Source organism: Sorghum bicolor, chromosome 2 (assembly GCF_000003195.3).
Source record: "Sorghum bicolor cultivar BTx623 chromosome 2, Sorghum_bicolor_NCBIv3, whole genome shotgun sequence".
Classification (NCBI taxonomy): Eukaryota; Viridiplantae; Streptophyta; class Magnoliopsida; order Poales; family Poaceae; genus Sorghum; species Sorghum bicolor.
In genome coordinates this window covers 60,700,237-60,719,241 of record NC_012871.2, presented here as the reverse complement: position 1 = coordinate 60,719,241, position 19,005 = coordinate 60,700,237, and the positions used below count along the sequence as shown (strand labels likewise).

The 19,005-nt window shown below is 46.2% G+C and overlaps 3 protein-coding genes across 3 annotated transcripts; all 3 read right to left on the bottom strand.

Annotated features, from left to right (window-relative positions):
- LOC8080992 (exocyst complex component EXO70B1) lies at positions 938 to 3,583 on the bottom strand. The gene has a single exon (XM_002460225.2). It carries the CDS (start codon positions 3,295 to 3,297, stop codon positions 1,429 to 1,431), a length of 1,869 nt encoding a protein of 622 aa, XP_002460270.1. The 5' UTR covers positions 3,298 to 3,583; the 3' UTR covers positions 938 to 1,428.
- On the bottom strand, positions 8,319 to 10,019 carry LOC110432811 (photosystem I chlorophyll a/b-binding protein 6, chloroplastic). Its single transcript, XM_021453661.1, has 5 exons — positions 9,858 to 10,019; positions 9,549 to 9,752; positions 9,352 to 9,389; positions 8,675 to 9,192; positions 8,319 to 8,562 (listed from the first exon to the last, which is right to left on the bottom strand). Exons 1-5 carry the CDS (start codon positions 9,905 to 9,907, stop codon positions 8,545 to 8,547), a joined length of 828 nt encoding a protein of 275 aa, XP_021309336.1. The 5' UTR covers positions 9,908 to 10,019; the 3' UTR covers positions 8,319 to 8,544.
- LOC8062741 (probable polygalacturonase) lies at positions 10,391 to 14,838 on the bottom strand. Its single transcript, XM_002460224.2, has 5 exons — positions 13,743 to 14,838; positions 12,636 to 12,756; positions 11,997 to 12,245; positions 11,624 to 11,777; positions 10,391 to 11,261 (listed from the first exon to the last, which is right to left on the bottom strand). The coding sequence occupies exons 1-5, from the start codon at positions 14,247 to 14,249 to the stop codon at positions 10,736 to 10,738; spliced, it is 1,557 nt and encodes a 518-aa protein (XP_002460269.1). The 5' UTR covers positions 14,250 to 14,838; the 3' UTR covers positions 10,391 to 10,735.

The window sequence follows — 19,005 nt, the reverse complement described above, 5'->3', positions numbered from 1 at the left end:
TTTCAGTTCCTAGTTAATCTGTGGAGAACTAGAGGAATGGCTTTTATGTAACAATTCAATATGAACTGTGAAGTGTATATTAACATAATGAGTAACATGGGTTGCTTAACTCGCCTTGAAGAAAAAAAAAAACAGAAGAAAAAACATGATATTGATATGATGTAAGTGTTTCGAGAAATTAAACAGTTTATCAGGTTTAAAGCATAAGGTTTTATACTAGCCCTAATTAAAATAGGCCCATTGACATCTATCCTTACCCTTATTTTTTCACCAATTACTGCTCCCTGGAAGCCATGTCACCAGCTTCTCTTATCCGTTCGATTCTGGAACTCCGCCAGAGCCTTCAACGTCCCGTCCTCTCTCCAGCTGCGACAGTCTCCCCCCCGCAGCGTCAGTCCCCCGCCGCTACCCCCACTCCTCCAGCGCCATCCCTGCCAGCCCGCGTTGCCTAGCGGTCCGGAGGTTGGGACGCTGCCGCTGCTTGCCACAACGCCGCCGACCCCGCCATGCTGCCGCTTCGCGCTCTCCTTACTATGTATTGTTGTGCCTTCTCATGCTACATTTATATGTTTGCTTGCCCGCACAACTGCATGGGGTTCCAGCTAGTTAGAAAACCTATTAGTGTGCTGCAGGAAACTTGAACTTACCATTTCGCTGCATAACAGTAGAATCCTACACACATTTGTGTGTGTGTCATTGGGGTCTGAGGTGCGGCAGTAGTCCCCAAAATAGTAAGAAAAACTAATGATACAAAAGAGTAAATGCCAACTTTTTTTTCTCATTATTGTAGATAAATGGGCAAGCATCTTTCTTATTTTACAGTCAGGTAGAATGTTTGATGGAAAATCTGACTGTAACTTTAATTATAGACATTGTAGTTGTATCGTGACTAATGTTATATTGCACCCTTATTCACTGTTATGATTGCAAAGACATATAAAGCAGAAAAATCCTCCAAACATATACTTCAAGGCCAGAAAAATGGCATTGCGCAATTGCATCATATGTGCATAACCTTAACATTACAATTTCTTTTTGCACCTCATCTATCAAGCAACATTCTTGAGATACATGTGAACCATCAAAACGATGATACAACAACTCAGCTAAATGTCAAACAGATACAGAAGTTACAACTTACAACTATGTTACATGGCTAAAAGAACAGTCCTATATAAACACTACTCACAAGAATATAAACAAGTGCAACAAATGAAAAAAGATCGCTTACAGTGGAAGAAGAAATGGGACTTTCGGCAGCTTTTTATCAAGATCCTTATCCCGTTTCAGATTACCTCTAGTCGAAGATATCATCACCAACTATAACCCTCAGGAGGACAAAACAAAAGACCCAACAGCATTTGTTGGCCTGTCCCCAAAGAATTAAAGAATAGATTGCAAGAAGACTAAGCTTTTTCAAGACATCTTTCATCCATGAGATCTCCTCCTGTTATGCGGTGATGATGGTGGAGATCCCTCAAAGAAATCTGCCATTGCTATCTCAAGATCCTCAACTGTGTACTTGATGTACAGCTCAGGGTGCCTGCTGTTCTCTATGTGATGCCGGAACCTGCCAAGGAAGGATCTATACGCTGGGAGCAGCTTATCCGAAATTAAGATCCTAAGCTCTTCTCGCAGTTGTGTGTCTGGCACATACCACACAGACTGGACCCTGTGTGCCTCCTCAAATGCAGCATTGAAAGCCTTGAATCGCTCCCGTAGTGCCGATTTGGATATACCAGACGAAAAGCTACCACTAACATGGAGACCCTCATCTCTGAGACAATTCAGGATCTTCAACCATGCAGTTCGCTGGTAGCTTGTAGCTGCCTGCAGGAATTTACCTGTGAGCCGCTTCAAATACCCATCCCCAATTAGCCCCCGAAGTTCAGCTGAATCCTTCACTTTGTGCACCATATAGTGCACATTGTTCATAAAGAACAAATGAGACAGTGCTGCATCCTTGTAGAGTGATGCCTTGCTCTCAAGGTTGTGTTCAAGAACAACAATAATCCAGACAAGATGAGTAGCAAGGGGCAACTGGCTGTCAGGATCAGGCGGGTCAAGATCAGGGAAGGCCGGTGTAGCCTCATTGCCCCCAGCAGCAGTTCGAGAGTTAGCTGATGGCCGCGAGATGATAAGCTCAGAGAGGGTGGCCTTGTAGTCCGAAATGAGGGTGCTGTAATTCATAACATAGCGAGTGAGCGGGTGGATGGTGCCGCCGGGCACTGGAGTCTTGGATGGGTCGCGGAGCACGGCATTCTCAAACTCCGAGAGTATTCCACGCACGGCATCGGCCAACCGCGACCTGATCTCGGCGGCCTGCACGTATATCGACTCGGCGGCCTTGGAGGCCGCAAAGATGTCGGAGATGTCAGGCAACATATCGGCGAGCGCGTCGTGGAGGTCAATGATCTTGAACAGCTTCTCCGGGGAGCGGCGCCCGATGCTGATGGCCTCAGCGAAGCCGAAGAGCTGCAGCGCCGCGCCCTTGACGGCCTCAGCGAAGGGCGCGTCGTCCGCGGCGGTGGCGGTGGCGGTGGAAGTGCACAGCGGGAGGTCGTGGAAGATGTGGAAGCAGAGGCGGCGCTCGCTGGCGAAGACGCCCCGGACGGCGGCGCGGGCCGCGCGGATCCAGCGGCGGATCTTAGCCTCGAGGGCGTCCCACTCGAGCCGCTGAACGTCGCCGATACTAAGCTTCTCGACGCCGAGCCGGCGCAGGGCGGCGTCGACGGCCGGCTTGCGGACGGAGGCGTACACCTGGACGCACTCGCGGCCGTACCCGGCGGCGGCCATGCGGGAGGCGATGGCCTGGAGGTCGGAGATTGCGTCCACGGGGAAGAGGTCGATCTCGCGGATGCTCTGCAGGGAGCGGTAGCTGCTGCGCCTGCCGACGGAGGACGACGCGGAGGAGGTGTCGTCATCGTCGCCCCCCGTGGCCGCCGCCTCGGTGGCGTCGGAGTTCCTCGGGTCGCTGCTGGATATGGAGAGCGAGCTGAGGCCCGCGAGCGCCTCGATCTCGAGGTCGAGCGCGCGCGCCGACAGCACGTGGCGGAACTCGTCCTCGAGCCGCGCCATGGCGACCTGAAGGGCGGCGCGGCGCGGGGTGCCGACGGTGGCCGGCGGCGCCAGGCGGCGGAGGTCGTCCACCGCCCGGAGGAACCGCTCCGCCTCGGCGCGGTCGGCGGCGCCGTCGAACAGCATCTGGTCGTCCCCGCCGGCTGAGGACGCCGTGGAGTCCCACCGCATGACCACCCTCTCCGCGGCCTCGAGCTCCTCCGCGGCGGATCCCTCCATGCTGGCTGGCCCGGCCGCCGCCTCCCCCTCTTTCCCCCTCCCCTCAGTTACGCGGCCGCAGCACAACCCTCACCCGACTTGTCGCAGTCCCCCGCACGGCCCACACCCACCCCGCTCGCGCGCGCGCGCGCGGAGGCGGAGCCCGTCAGCCCGCGATGAGCCTGAGCCGAGTGAGTGGCAGGCAGTACGCACGCTAGTCGCCTAGTCCCAGCGATTGATTCGCGGCGGCGAAGCGAGGAGAGGACAGAGGAGGGCGCTGTCTGCTGGCCCCGCTAAAGACCGGCCGTCCGCTTTATTTAATCCCCTCGTTCATCTCGGCGATTTTGGCTTCCTTTCCGTGTTAACCAACCGGCAGGCGGGGGGATTACTGGCTGACAGCGGCCGGCACTGATTGGTGGGGGCACGCCACGCGCCCCCACGCCTCTGCAGTCTGCGGGCCAGCAGCGTTACCGTGGGACCAACGTACCAGTGGCTGGCTAGCTAGGTCTGGTTTAATTCCAAAATTTTTCAAAATTCTTGTCCCTTCGAATCTTACGGCATGTGATTGAATATATATATAAAATATAACTAATTATATAATTTGTTTATAATTTATAAGGTGATTTTTTTCAATTTAGTTAGTCTATGGTTGAAAAATAATTACCAAATACAAACAAAAATATTGCGGTTGACAAAACCAAAAATTTCACCAACTAAACGAGCCTCTAGTTGCTCAGCCCGTGGCTCTGCCGTACAGTCACAAAGTTGGCGTCGCATTTGCAACCTCGGACACGTACACCACACGTTGGTGCGTCTCGGGTTTGGGCGTTTGGCCTTGAGGCCGGGCGGCAACCTTGACATGGTCATCATTACGACCGGTCACACTGACAACTGGTAACGGACTCCTGAAACAAAGCCGTTGGTTGCTAAGGGCTTCCCCAACGCGCCAGATGGCGTGCTGCTCCATCCTCCACTGTGGCATCAATATGCCATGTCACTTTATTTGGTGGTCTCGTAGATGTGTGTAGTAGCTTGCAGAAGACAACGCTTCCTCACCTGACAAAAAGCAGAAGAGAACGTTTTTCTTGCGTTGTGGCCGGTCGGATGGTGGCCTTGGAGGGAGAGAAAGGAGAAAAGGTACTGCATGCATTCTCTTTTTCTCTGCAGGAGCAGAACGACGGGACAAGGTGATGGTGTGGCCTTAGGAGAGAGAGAGAGAGTGGCGGCTTTTTTTTTCAACGTAGAACCTGAGGCTAATGGTGCTATATGCTTCCGTTGTAGGTGCCCTAATCTGAGGTGAGGAGACAGTTATGAAACGAACACATCCGATGATGGTGGTGGTGGTGGTGGTGGTGGTGCGAAGCAGGTAAGCTGACAGCTCGTTCAGTTGGTTCAAGAGTGGATGGCACAACCGCAACATGCAGCAGTGCGCTGATCCGCCGCTTCCAGTGAAGTCTGACAACTGCATGCCAAGAAGGGTCAATCAATCGGCCTAATAAACAACAGACCGAGGCCAAACTGAAACTAGCTGTTGATAAATCAACCTCGGATAGTCGAGATATTATTATATATTACGATGATTGTTGCCTAAAGAGCTTCTTTTTACCTCTTATATAAATTATGTATATATTTAGAATCTAAATCTGCTTTGGAATTTATGCATCAAATATATATCGTCATGTTTCTTATTTGAACTTGAGGAGTTGAGGATGTGGCGCTACATGAGAAACTGGATCTTTAACCTATATGTGCCGCCTTGACTTATTACCGTTTCCGTAAATTTGTGATTTTCGTCCTTTCATTCAGAATCAGAGAACTACTCGTGTTCACTTGTTTTATTGTTTCTAGCTCATCTTGTTTTCTCGCGCTTTGACCGCTGCTAATCAAATAAATTTTACTAGTTACACTTCCACTACAACTCAATCATAGAGAAAAACAAATCTATCTTTTAAAATCGAATATGGCATTACACAAATAGAATTGAAATCCATTCTGATAATCATAATTTAGACACAGACCAATTAAGTTAGTATGGCTGTATGCGGGATATATTTGTTTATTAGTGTTGCGTATTTGAGAGAGATTTTTATGTGCTGCATTTCTGTTGTATCAAAGCGCGAAAAGTATACTATAAGTTGTAGAGTAGAAACAAAACATGATGATCTATAGAATCAATTTTCATCTTCAACCCTTGTTAGAGAGGCTTATATCTAAACTTAATTTTCCATCTTCCACTGTTTGCGAAGTTATAGAATGTTAAATTATAAGCCAATCTATTAAGTACTTTCCAGTTCTCTAGATAAGAGCAACTCCAACAGGGCCCCTACTCAAGCCCCAATAGCTAAATATGGCTGTCCAGTCTAAAAACAATACTCCAGCAGGGCCCCTACTCCAGACCCCATATTTCTCCCCCAGACCCCATTCCTGTTGGCCCAACAGGAAAGAATAAAAAGACACTGACGAGTGGGTCCCTTCTGTCATTCTCTCTGGAATAGGTTTGGGGGCCCAAATTTGGGTGCTACTGTTGGAGTTGAAGCAAAAAAGTTGAGCCCCCAAGAAGTAGGGGGAGCACCCAAATTAAAAATAGAGGTCTAGTTTTTGGGGCTACTGCTGGAGTTGCTCTAAAAGGATCAAATGGTCTCTTATAGGTTAGGTGGCGCAAAACGAAACCTCAATGAACCCCAATCCCAATGACAGGTGTTCCTGGCTTCACTTCGCCCCTTCGGCCTTTGTGATACACCACTACGGACCCATGCAGGTGGTGGTAGATCACACTCTCTGAAGATAGCTTAACCTACATCAATATTATTCTCTCCATCCGCAAAAGAATATAATTCTAGAACGCATATTAGTCAAATTAACTTAATTTTGATTAATTTTATAGTAAATAATATTAATATTTATATCTCTAAATAAATTTATTATTAAAATATATCATATTATCTAACAATACATATTTTATATTATAATATTAGTATCTTTAATATAAATTTAGTCAAAGTTTAGATTGTTTGACTTCTCAAAAAGTAAGAATTGCATGCTTGTGTAGACGGAGGGAGTCGCTTTTTCAATTGACGTACGTAGGATACATATACAGGAGTTTCATACGAATATTGTAACTGTCGTTTTGGAACTGAGCCGTCTGAGCTCGATCTCATAAGATTCGTTAATTTAAAACAGGCGCCAGGGAGACCCTACCGGTTTCTTCGGTGTCCTGTCTAGACGAACACAAGGACGACACACAGACACAAAATTATTATAAGAATAAGCTGTATATACTTGTGTTTCGATTATTGAAGGAGATTGGAGACATCATAGGCAACCGAACCGAAATGCCTGAGCCTGAAGGCCAGGGATGCATCCATGATCCGCCAGCGCCAATGAGACAAAGGAAAGGGGTCAACAAAAGGCAGCAAATTGTCAAGTTAGGGTTCCACTTGTGAAGGCAGTACGCTTTCGCAGACTTGCTTTAACTTAGAGCCGTTGGCTTGTGCTTGTTTAAGCCGTGCAATCACACTGCAAGTGTGCAACGCAACCAGTCACGCATGCATGGTCGTGGTGCCCGTGCATGCTTTGAGACCGGCGAACGCAGCCCAGGGGAGCCCCTAGTTTCCTACCGGGGGAGAGTGTGGAGTGCCGTACCTGACAGGGAAGCCATAACCCCATGCATGTATGGCATCCAGCAACCAGCATCCTGCATCCTGCAGCTACACGCGGATTCCCACATGGCTCGTTGTAGCTGCTAGAAACATCGTCGGTTCTTTCTGCGTTTCTACGAATCCTACATGTAGATAAAAGTACTACTACTGTCTAATTGGACTAGGTAAACCGGTGCAATTGTCAGCTAAAATGTCGCGCTGGACCAGAATCGATCGCAGATCTCGAGACTCCACGAACAGCTAGTGACAGCTCCTCCCACCGTCTTGCATTGTTTCAGTACTGTCCACAGAAATTGATAGGCAGAGACTCCATTTGCACGAATAAGGCTTTATTTAGATCCAAAAAGTTTTTAAATTTTGGTACTGTAATACTTTCGTTTTTATTTGATAAAAATTGTCCAATATGAAATACTTAGACTTAAAAGATTTGTCTCGCGATTTACAGGCAAACTGTGTAATTAGTTTTTGTTTTTATTTATATTTAATGTTCTATGCATATGGGCCGTAAGATTTGATGTGACGAGAAACCTTGAAAAGTTTTTGGTTTTGGAGGTGAACTAAACAAAGTCAAAGTAAAACTGAAAGGATGTTTGTGACACAGATGTAGCAGCTCAACGACATGTCAAGTTGTAGCACACTAGCACGAGCATTCTGACTTTCTCAAGTTGCATTGATGATTGATCGCACACCATACTCCTTTTTGTTTACCGCTGCACTGTGACACGCGCGCTGAAGCAGCACCCTCTAGTGTTAGGAACCTAATCACTTCTCACCGTTGTCGAACACCAAACTGTATAGGAAGCAATAATCTTGATACAACTAAGATGGAATTCAGGGACAATTAGCAACGAGGGGGAGAATCCATACTAGGACAGTACGTGATAATAGAAAGTTCTAGAAGACAATGGAAGCTAAGAACCTAGGCACACACGAACACGAGAGAATTGTAGTCTATAGTAGGAGGAAGAAGAACAGTTACAATAGAGGGAGATGTGTTTGGGTTTCTGAATATAATCCACTGATGCCGCCGTTATCTGTTTCCTTTGTACCATTGGCCCGACCATTCATTCATACTCGCGTACCTGACACTGTAGTACCCCATACCATGGCAGACGTCCGTCCAACAACGGAAGAAACTGTATACAGACCAAGTGAGGTGAAGGCGTGGCGCTGCTCTGTGTTTTACTGCTAATACTGTCGCCAGTATCTTGTTAGCATACCATTATTTTGTAATACTGAAAGTAGAGTATTTACTCTTCATCACGTAGTCTTTGTGCACTCCACCGTAAACTAGCTAGTACGACGTCATGTTCACATACATCGTCCATGTCAATAAATTCCGTCTATATATACGGTACCGTGTTGGAGCTTTAGGACAAAATGTGCTGGTTAGTATCATCGCGATCCCTGGTATATATTTCTACTACGTTTGTACAAGTGGTTTAACATTTCTATGTAGGTACAAACGACATGTCCAAGGCCAAAATGATACCGTACGTGGCCCAAGCGAAGTACTCCAATTATTCTAAAAAAAAAAGAACAGATCCTTTTGTTTTTCTTGGCTTACTTCACTCCCTGAAGCCTTCAACTCCGAAACAGCATGGTCGTATCAGTGGGACGTGAACGCCTGCAGTATAAGAAACCAACCAGACCCAACATTTTCTGAGTAAAATGGTGAGAAACCAAAGCCAAGCAAGGCCGGCCGCCGCGCCGGCGCCGGGGCACGTGCAGGTGCGTACCGAGAAGATGTTGCAGTGGCCGGGGTCGGCGAGGTGCGCGAGGAGGTTGTCGATGGGGCCCTGGCCGGTGTACACGGCCTGGAACCAGAAGCCGACGAAGGCGAGCATGGCGAGGCGGCCGTTCTTGATCTCCTTGGTGCGCAGCACCATGACGGGCTCCGGGGACCCGCGGCCCCAGTTGGCCCAGTCGAACCAAATGCCGCCGGGGTACCCGACGTCCGGGACGGGGTTCTTGCGGTTGGGGAAGCGCGGCTCGATGTCGACGCAGCCGGGCTTGAGGATGTCCGCCCACCGCCGGCTCTCCGCCCACCCCATCAGCGCCATCTGCGAGATGAAGAGCGTCCACGGGTCCGCGAAGTACTCGCGGGACCCGGCGTCGAACCACGAGTAGCCGGCGTCGATGAAGCCCCACCGCGCCAGCAGGTCCGGGATCAGGATCCCCGCCGCCGCCAGCATCGCCCACCGCCCGTGCATCAGCTCCGCCTGCGCGAACCACCGCAGCGACTCCGGATCCGAACCTGCGCACATTAATTAATCATGGAGAAAACTGTGTGTTCTAGTTCTGGTTCTGGACTTCTTGCTAATCATAATAGTATAAGCTCTTAATAAAACCAAACCGGGAATGTGCGAAATATTAATTGCAAGCATTCTGTTCTGTCGTGGATCATTGGTGTTACCTAGTCCGAGAGGGTCAAATCCAAAGTCTCCTGGAAGGCTGCAAGACAATTCGATCGCGAAGAAATATCAGAACAAATTGAAATGGTACTACGTCACCATCTTATCCGGTAGATACATCTATGAGTTTATCCACTACACTGGCAGTAATGATATATGCATGTCTGAGACACTCTATGTGCAGAGTGCTATCACTTACCTGCCGTCGAGCCACGGCGGAGCGGGTTTGCCGGGGAACCAGACCGGCCGGTCGGGGCCCAGCGGCTCGCACACGGTGGACACTCCACCCTTGGTCGCGTTCGCCCGGCGCTGCTGCCGCGTCCTCGCAGACGATACCGCCGCAGCCGCACCCGGCTGCAGGTGTGGCGGCGGCCTCGGGGCATGGCACGCCCGAATGCTAACCCTGCTGCAGAAGATACAGAACGCACAGACGCACGGCGGCGGCGTTAGCGTAACAGCGGAGGCGTGTGAGAGAGAGAGAGAGACGAGGGTGCGCCATGTTTTTTACCTTGGCTGGAGGCTGCATGCCGCGAACGAGCCGGCGGACGGCAGAGCCATGACGAAGAGGGAGATGATCGGGGCTCGGGAGGAAGCGCGCCACGCCGGTGCGCGCTTTTTATCGGATATCGGATTGGTCTTTGAGGATAGGGAGGGAGAGGGCGTGGCATGTGTAAGCGGAAAAGCCAGCCGATGAGGAAGCGCCGTTGTATGGCCAAGACCTAAAGAGACCTAAAGAGGCCTTTATCGGCCTGTTAGGCTGATGGACCTACAACATTTCTGCTTTTTACGCTACATTTCTCGTCCCTTTGCTATGCACTGCAGCAAGAAATAAAAATCAAATAAAAGGATATGGTACAAGAATGCGTTGGAACTTTACCCATGTACTACAAGACTGTCTTTTCTGGCTTAATTCAAACATCACTGTTTGTTCCTGCTACTGCTTTGCTAAAGCAGGTTTCAGCATGAATATCCATTTCTTTTGAAGCCATCTTGACAGATCGAGATTTATGAACACAACTCGAAAGAACCAACCATTCCAAGTTCGAAAAACTACATGATACATATACATCCACATCTGTTGAAAAAGGGCAGGTAAGTGTATGCTGCCGTGAACAGTAAACACTGTCAAAAGTGTACTGTTAACTGTGTAAACGAGTTAGTTTGTAATAATACAGTGATAAGAAAGTGAAAAGGCAACATTCCTGGCGTCTCTCTACGAGACAGTATGGACAAGTCGATCCTCCTTAAATACATGCCTGACTGAGAGGTGAAAGGTGTAAAAGCTACCCCCAAAAATTTGCTTCTAAATGTGTTGGAAAGGACTATGATAGCTGTGAATACTGAATACACCTACATTCTGTAGTACATTGGGATCAAATGCCCTTGTCAAAAACTGTAGTCGATATCAGAGATATTCTGTAACGTTGATTGTTTAACCAGCTCACGCCGCTCGTCATACAGGTCCAGGTTCTTGCAAGGCACAGGGAAAACATAGCCAATGACCTGCCCCTGGACGAAGGAGCACTGGAAAACATGGTGCTTCTTGTCTACTATACCGATTGACATGTCATGGAAGGTAACATTCTTCACAGGGATCTCTGCGCTTCCCTGTATCCTGACCGGTACTCGCACACGATGCCCATGGATTGATGTGTAAGAAATATTCCCGATGGTGGGGACAGCCTTTGGGTCGAAGCCTTCGTCTGGGTGCTCGTTGTAGTCTGTCTTTATCACTATACCGACACGTACATTTTCCAAGGTTATGTTCCGGTACACGATGTTGGTTACATAGGCCCCTCTTCCAGGCGCAGTCTTTATCCTCACGCCTCGCCGTGAATCCCAGACATGAACATTCTCTACCAAAACATCCGAGACACCACCAGACATCTCGCTTCCAATCGATACTCCAGCACTGCCCACAGAACGCAAAAGAGATCAAACATACAATCACATTGGTTTATTAAAGTTTGAATAGTGGTGTTGATTGATTTCCAGATCATGAAAGATAAACCAACAATGAGCAAAAAATGCCTTAGTCTAGATAAATATGGTCCTAGTATGTATGATGCATCTGTAACATAGAACAAACAACCAGCAAGTAGTATGCATCAGAAATATACAAACAAAATATCTAACAAACTCGCAACAACTCTTTCATATTATCTTCAGGACAAGAAGTGTCATTCACTAGCCAATGATATTTCAAAACACATCATACATACATATGTTATAAAGCAAATAGAAACAGCCTAAGCAAACGATCTAATATCTTACCTGACCATAGAGCGGATTACGACATTCTGAATAACAATGTTAGCAGATGGACGACCATAAGCAATTCCATATTGATCCCAACCACTCTTTATGGCTATCCCATCATCACCAACAGAAATGTAACAATTTTTTATCACCACATTTTCACAAGAATCTGCATATACATCAAGAACAACAAAGAGATTGATTAATGAAGCATAAACTTAAAAAAAAAGGCTCCAAGAGAACATGGACATGCAGTGCAGGTTTCTGGGGCTCCTATTGTTGCTGAAATGTTTAGTGGAATCTAGATTACAATAGAACCTACAGGATGAAGCTATAAATGAAATGAATAAAATTCAATATCAGAAAATTTGCAAGCATTAGGACTAACCTGGATCTATTCCATCAGTATTTGGAGCTCCAGCAATTGGAGCCAAGATGGTGGTTTCTGATATAGTAACATTCTTGCAGTCATACGTGTGAAGAGTCCAGAAGGGAGAATCACGAAGAGTGATATTAGAAATGATAATGTCACTTGATCGCATGAGCTGCACCAGAGGACCCCTTGTGTGATTAAGGAGTTTTCTCCGAAATTTTACCCACCAACTTTGACCTTGTCCATTTATGGTACCATTATGACCTATTTTGCAGAAGAGTCAACTAAAATATTATTACAGTTTCATGAAAATGAGACTGCAGAAGAGAAACAAGCAATAATGAATAATGCCAACATTCACTTCTCTAACAGATGAGTCATGATATTTAGCTATATTTGGCATATCTTCATTAGAATAATAGCTTCAGATCCACACTTTTATTCTTACATGAATGCATTGCTCGAGGTCTAATTAATTCACTTAATTCAAGTACGACTTGAGATTAAGTGTTTCCATGAAATAAGTATCAAATTCAGTTTCAAAAGCTTTTAGTGCTTCCTATGTTTTTTTATGGTAGAAAATGTATACAAGCTGGAACAAATTGGCATTTTCCATATGAATAAGAAAAAAAGGAACAAAAAAACACAAACTACCTGTTATAGTCACATCCTTCAGGTCTTGGCCATGTATAAGGCTCCCATATCGAGGTCCCTTGTGCTCTCTTCCATAGCCGTATGATGGTAATGGAGACATTAATGGCCAATATCTTTCATCCTTGGATATAAGTAACATAAAGAAGTCGCCAATGTTAACTCAATTGGTAAATAAGTGCACCAAACTGAAAAAGGTACCAGTAAAATAACACGTAAGAAACTCTCGGCGTGCTTTGCCTAAGGTCGAGAGAATTTTATTAAAAAAAAGGTATCAGTATAATTTCTTTATTGGGGTAAAAGGTAACAAAATACAGGAAAAACCCATAGTTTCCTGGTCAATCCCACTTATAATGCAAGTAAATAGGTCAACCCTATACATATTTGAATAATTGAATGATGTCATGTACATGCGGATTTTTTCCCCTCATTTGGTCCATGACAATTGACAAATAACAGAAGAAGCAAATGAAATAAAGTGTACAAAACAACTTGGTAGATAAAGCATGAAAACATTTGAGTAAACTTAGCTTAACATGAACCAGACTATTGCATAAAAGCAGTGACCAAATTTATTTGAAATCAAGTCTGAACTGGGCTAAAAAAGTAAAACATTATGTTGGGACTAACCACTATGGTCTTTGGAACCTATGAGACTAACTTTGGCATGCTGATGACTTCAGTATTCAAGTAAATCCTTGCTCAAATAGTCAAACTTAATTCTTCAGCAAATCTTGCAGCGTAGTTGAAAAATGACACCACTAGGCATATTTTTGCGTTAAACTTGGCAGGAATTTCTGAAACAATTTTAAAATAAACTATCTGTGTAACACCAGTAAGGGCCTGTCCTGCTCAACAACACCAGTAATTACTAAGACATATCCTCCGATCATTACTCCCTAGATTGATGATGAACTCATCGTTTCATGCAAGGATCACTGGTTGCCATTACTTATAAAATGTCTGTGACTTGATATGCCTAAACACTACGATAGCAGAATTCTTTTTCGGCTTCTCACTTGCCTAGGGTACATACTTGCACAAACGAATTCGAGAGCAGCATCATTAGCCAACCAAAGCTGATGCAAATACTAGCAGCTAATGTCTCACCTGAATCCCTAGGATCTCAGCACCAGCGGCAAGGAAGAGAATCATGTGGCTGGTGAGGTTGAACGGCGCTGTGAGCCACCGCCCGGCTGGAACGGTGAGCCTGCCCCCGCCCCTCTCAGCGATGGCCGCGATGGCAGACTCGAACGCAGCTGTGTTAACCGTCCGCCCGTCCCCGACTGCCCCAAACTCCCTCAGATCGTAGACGGGCGGGGAGGCCACCCACTGCCCCAAAGACAAAGACGCCGCGGCGCGCTTGGGCATCGGCGGGCGCGTGTAGAGCCGCACGCGGCCCGCGGAGGTGGTCTGCCACACGACGACGAGCGCGAAGCCCACCAGCCAGAACGCGAGCAGGAGATGGTAAGCCCTGATCGAGGACGGGCCCCACCGCCGGTGGTGGTGCGCGGCGCCTCCGCCCCGCCGCGGGGAGGAAACGACCGCGGCCGCCCCAGCGGCGACTGCCGCGGCCGCGGCGCGGGGGGAGGAGGCGGCGGCGGCGGTCTCCAGCATCGGATCTGATCGCGACGCTCCTGGGATCTATCTGCGGCGCGCGCACCGGCCGGTGGGCGAAGCGGTGCCGGCTCGGGCGCGGGGGCCCATGGGGGAGAGGAGGGAGTGAGGCGCGCGCCGGCGGAGGCGGTGGAAAATTCGGCCGGCAGCTGGGTCGTAGTTTTAAACAGGGTAGGGGCGGGGTGGAGAGGGTGGTGCGCGCGGCGGCGAGTGATGATGGTGGTGAGTGGCTGCTAGCGCCGCGGCCGTGGAGTTTGAGTTGAGAGTTGGGGGCGGAACCACGACCACGGGCACGACGGCGGCGGCGGCGGAATGACCGAGCTGCCCCTGGGCGGTGGCCGGTCAGTTCAGCTTCTTGGCGCTCGGTGACTGTGGGCTCTGCTGGCGCTGCCAGTGGAGGAGGTGGAGGAGGATTCCCACGCGCAACGGTTTTTGACTCGTCCTAGTGGCGTGCGCGGTGCCCAGGGTTTGGTGTTTGGTCGAGGTCCATGATCGTTTGGTGCTCCGATGACGACGATCGAGAGGTTCGTCCTGTCGGAGGGGCAGGGCATCCACGAGCACGACATGGCTCCATTAATCAGGGACTCCTCTTTGCTGATTCTCCGGATCCGGAGCGCGCTTTGGCGATAATTATGCCACTCCAATTTCAGTGTCATTTCTGCACAGTTGGCACGGACTCGGAGGAGCCTCGTGTCGCCTGCTGGGCATTGCCGCGGACGGCGTGTGTCGTTGGTTCCAAAAAGAAATAGAAAATACTTCAGCCTACGAACTATAAAACCATATATCTATTCCTTAAATTTTTAAAATCAGTCAAATAACCTAGTAGTTTTAGAGAGTAGTTTTATCTTTTTCTTTTTTATTTATTTTCACTAAACCTTTAAAAAATCATAATAAATCATAGAAAAATTATAAAATTAAAATTTCAATTTTGTGGACTCCTAATAAGTAGATGTAAACAGTGAATGTATGATATAGTATACTTTAGTTTTGTTGTAGCTTTAATTTATGCTTTTCTGTAATTAAATTGAATAATTCATATATGTAGTTTTTATGGTCTAATTCTGGTAATTTTTTATGGTGGACTCATTATTGTACGCTTAAACTATAATACAAATTTCATACTCATTGGATCACATATAACTTAATTATGGATAAAGCATAGATTTAACAAAAATAAAGCTAAATAAATCTATAACTAAGTTATACATGATCAAATGAGTACGAAACTTTTACCATAGTTCAAGCATACAATAATAAGTCCATCATAAAAATTTTACCACAATTAAACCATAGAAACTACATATATGAATTATTTGAATTAATTATAGAAAAACATAGATTTAAAGCTACAGCGAAAATTTGTACCAAATCATACCATATTATATATTCACTGTGTAGATCTACTCATACAGAGACCAACAAAATTGAATTTTTTATTTTATGTTTTTTTTATGATTCATTATGATTTTAAAAAGATTCAGCTGAATAAATAAAAAATAAAAAGACAAAATCACCCTCCAAAACCGCTCGAGAGGGTTATTTGATCGGTTTTGAAAGTTCAGAGGGTAGCATATCTGGTTTTATAGTTCGAGGGTGAAGTAGTCCATCATAAATAGTTTGGCGGTTATGTAGACTTTTTCTTAAAAAAAATTAAAAAAATCAGATTTCTCATCATATTGAATTTTACGAAACATGTATGGAGCATTAAATATAGATAAAAATATTTGCACAGTTTATCTGTAATTTGTAAAAAAAAAATAAGTCTAATTAATCTATGATTAGACAATTTTTATCAAATACAAATGAAAATGCTATAGTATCTATTATGCAAAAAAAAATTGAAACTAAACATGGCCAATGTAGGAGTAAGAGTATTTACTTCTGAGTGACGCAATCAAACACTGACCAGACTGAATTGCTCAAAGCAACATTGCTTGTCTCGGGCTACGATGCCTCCTGAGCTTTCAGTATGAAAGGATCAAGATGCCTAAGAGAGGGGTGAATTGGGCTTCTCTAAAAATTTAAGCAACCTATAAGCTCCAATTCAACCCTTTGTGCCTAGTGTGATCTAGAGAGCTACCGGATAAAAGTTTTGCAACCTAGTTCCAATCCTATTCTAGCATGCAAATTCTAATAATGTAAAAACACAAAGTAAAAGCTAGAATGTAAAGAAGTAGTGGAAGAAAGTGCTCGGCGATGTTTTGTCGAGGTATCGGAGAGTCGCCACTCTCCACTAGTCCTCGTTGGAGCACTCGCGCAAGGGTCTTGCTCCCCCTTGGTCCGCGCAAGGACCAAGTGCTCTCTACGGGCTGATTCTTTGACACTCTGTCGCGGTGAATCGCCCAAAACCGCTCACAAGCTTGACACGAGCCACCCACAAGAACTTCGGGCGGTCTTCGTGCCTCCAATCACCACCGAACCGTCTAGGTGATGACGATCACCAAGAGTAACAAGCAAAGAACTCTCACTTGACCCAAAAAAAAGCTCTAGAGAGTGGTGGATGCACACTTGACTCTTGGAACTCACTAGAGAAGGATTCTCTCAACAAATCACTCAATTCTCAATCCTCTCTAGGCTCTTGCTACTCTCTTGCTCCACAACAAGTTTCGCTGATGTTCAAATGGGCAAGAGACCTCTCATGGACGAGCTGGAGGAGTATAAATACTACCCACGAAGTCCAAAGGTCAGCCAACCGTTTTCCACTGAAAACGGGGTCACCGGACGCACATTATGTTGCACCGGACGCACTGCACCGAGCGTCCGGTGCTCCATAACGGCTAACTGTACTTGCTTCTGACAGGTCACCGGACGCTAACTTCCAGCGTCCGGTGCACCGTCCGGTGCTCCGGGGAAACTTACATGCTCCCTGCGCATGGGACCGGACGCTACCCGATGCGTCCGGTGCTAGCGTCCGGTGCTCAGGGCAGGTTTGCAACCTCCCTAGGTAAGGGACCGGACGCTGCCCGGTGAGTCCGGTGCCAGCGTCCGGTGCCTAACCCTAAGCACGGCACTGTTCCAACGGCTAAGGACCTCACCGGACGCACTCACAGAGCGTCCGGTGCAGCGTCCGGTGCCCCCTTGGGCACCCTAACTTCGTCGAAACGCGATCGCTCCAAAACGAAGTTTGTTCCTCTCGATCTAAGGACTATCTCTGAGCTGCCTAGTGCTAGGTTTACCAAGTGTGCACCACATCTAAACCTAAAGCCTTGCCTAAGTCAAGCTACTAGATCAAAGCCCCTCTTAATAGTACGGTCAAAGGAAAACAAAGTTCTAAACTACTCTAAGTGCCCTTCTTCACCATATGGCACTTAGACCTAGTCTAGTCTTGACGATGTCCATCCATCCTTTGAAAACCGAAACGATTTCCACTACTAAGTAGGCATATACGTCCCTGTCCATCGAGTACCTATTTACCATAACCTTACCTATGACTTTGCCTCTGCAAAACACACGTTAGTCATAGTAATCAACAATGTCATTAATCACCGAAATCACTAGGAGCCTAGATGCTCTTTCACAGTCCTCCAACCGAGAGCAGGGTAGTATATGTTCAGTAGCACTGTAGTACTGTAACCGAGAGCACAATCCTATGGCTCATCAGTCAGCTTGCTAGCACTGTAGTAGCAACTCTTAGAGTATGTTAAAGTCATGACTGAAAGTATTATTTATTGATTTATTATGAAAGAAGGTAAGCTCAAGCGAACAGACTCTTAGAGGATGTTTATGACTACTTCCTTCATTCTAAAAAGAGTGACGTTTTTTACTTTCAGATATCGTGTTTGACCGTTCGTCTTATTCAAAATATTCTATAAATTATAAAATAAATAAACAATTATTAAAATAAACTTAAATAAAATAAGTCATAGCAAAATAGATGATATTTAGACAAAAAAGATAAATAAAGCGGATGATCAAACAAGATGTCTAAAAGTAAAAAAAAAAAGACATTCTTTTATGATGGATGGAGTACTGTATAAACTCTGCTCCACAAACTCCATCACGAAGTAGCTCCATATAAAAATTAGAGTTAGTGGAGTACTTTTATAAGTGCTCTTATAACTCTATCTTTTTTTTGCTCGAATAGAGTGTGTACAGCTAGAACCGTTTAGAGCATCTCCAACAACTTGGTAAAATTCACTTGTCAAATCTTGAGTTATAGCAAGTTGCTAATTTGTTTAGCAAAAGAAAAAAGGATGTGTCTCCAATAAGTTGTTATTCTCACTTGGTAAAAATAGAGGATGACAGATGGGACCCGCTCATTTGGTAAAAGAATATGTGTCTCCAACAAGTTGCGCTCGGGATAGCAACTTGGGATAGCAACTTGACAAATCTCGGCAGTAGAAACCTCTGGATAGCAACTTGGAAAATTTAGCAAGTTGACATAAGGAGTTGTTGGAGGAGGATTTTTATGCTTTTAGCAAATTGGTAGGATAGTATGTTGAAATAGCAAGTTGTTAGAGATGCCCTTAGGTAAAAAACATAAAGCTAAGCTAAAAAAACGTAGAGGAGAAACTGGGAAGCACACTGCACTGGATCCAACGCTTAAATCAATGGGGACACTGTACCGGTCACAACACAAAATTCGCGTATCTTTGTGGTTGACCTGCGAGATGGCCAAGGGGCTCGCTGCACAATACTACCCTTGTCTCCAGCACTGGCGTGCCCCATGTGAAGATCGGTCACCGTGGTAAACTGAGAGGCGCAGCACACCTATTCTTTTTTTTTCTTTTTTCTTTTCTTTTTTGGAGCAAACCTG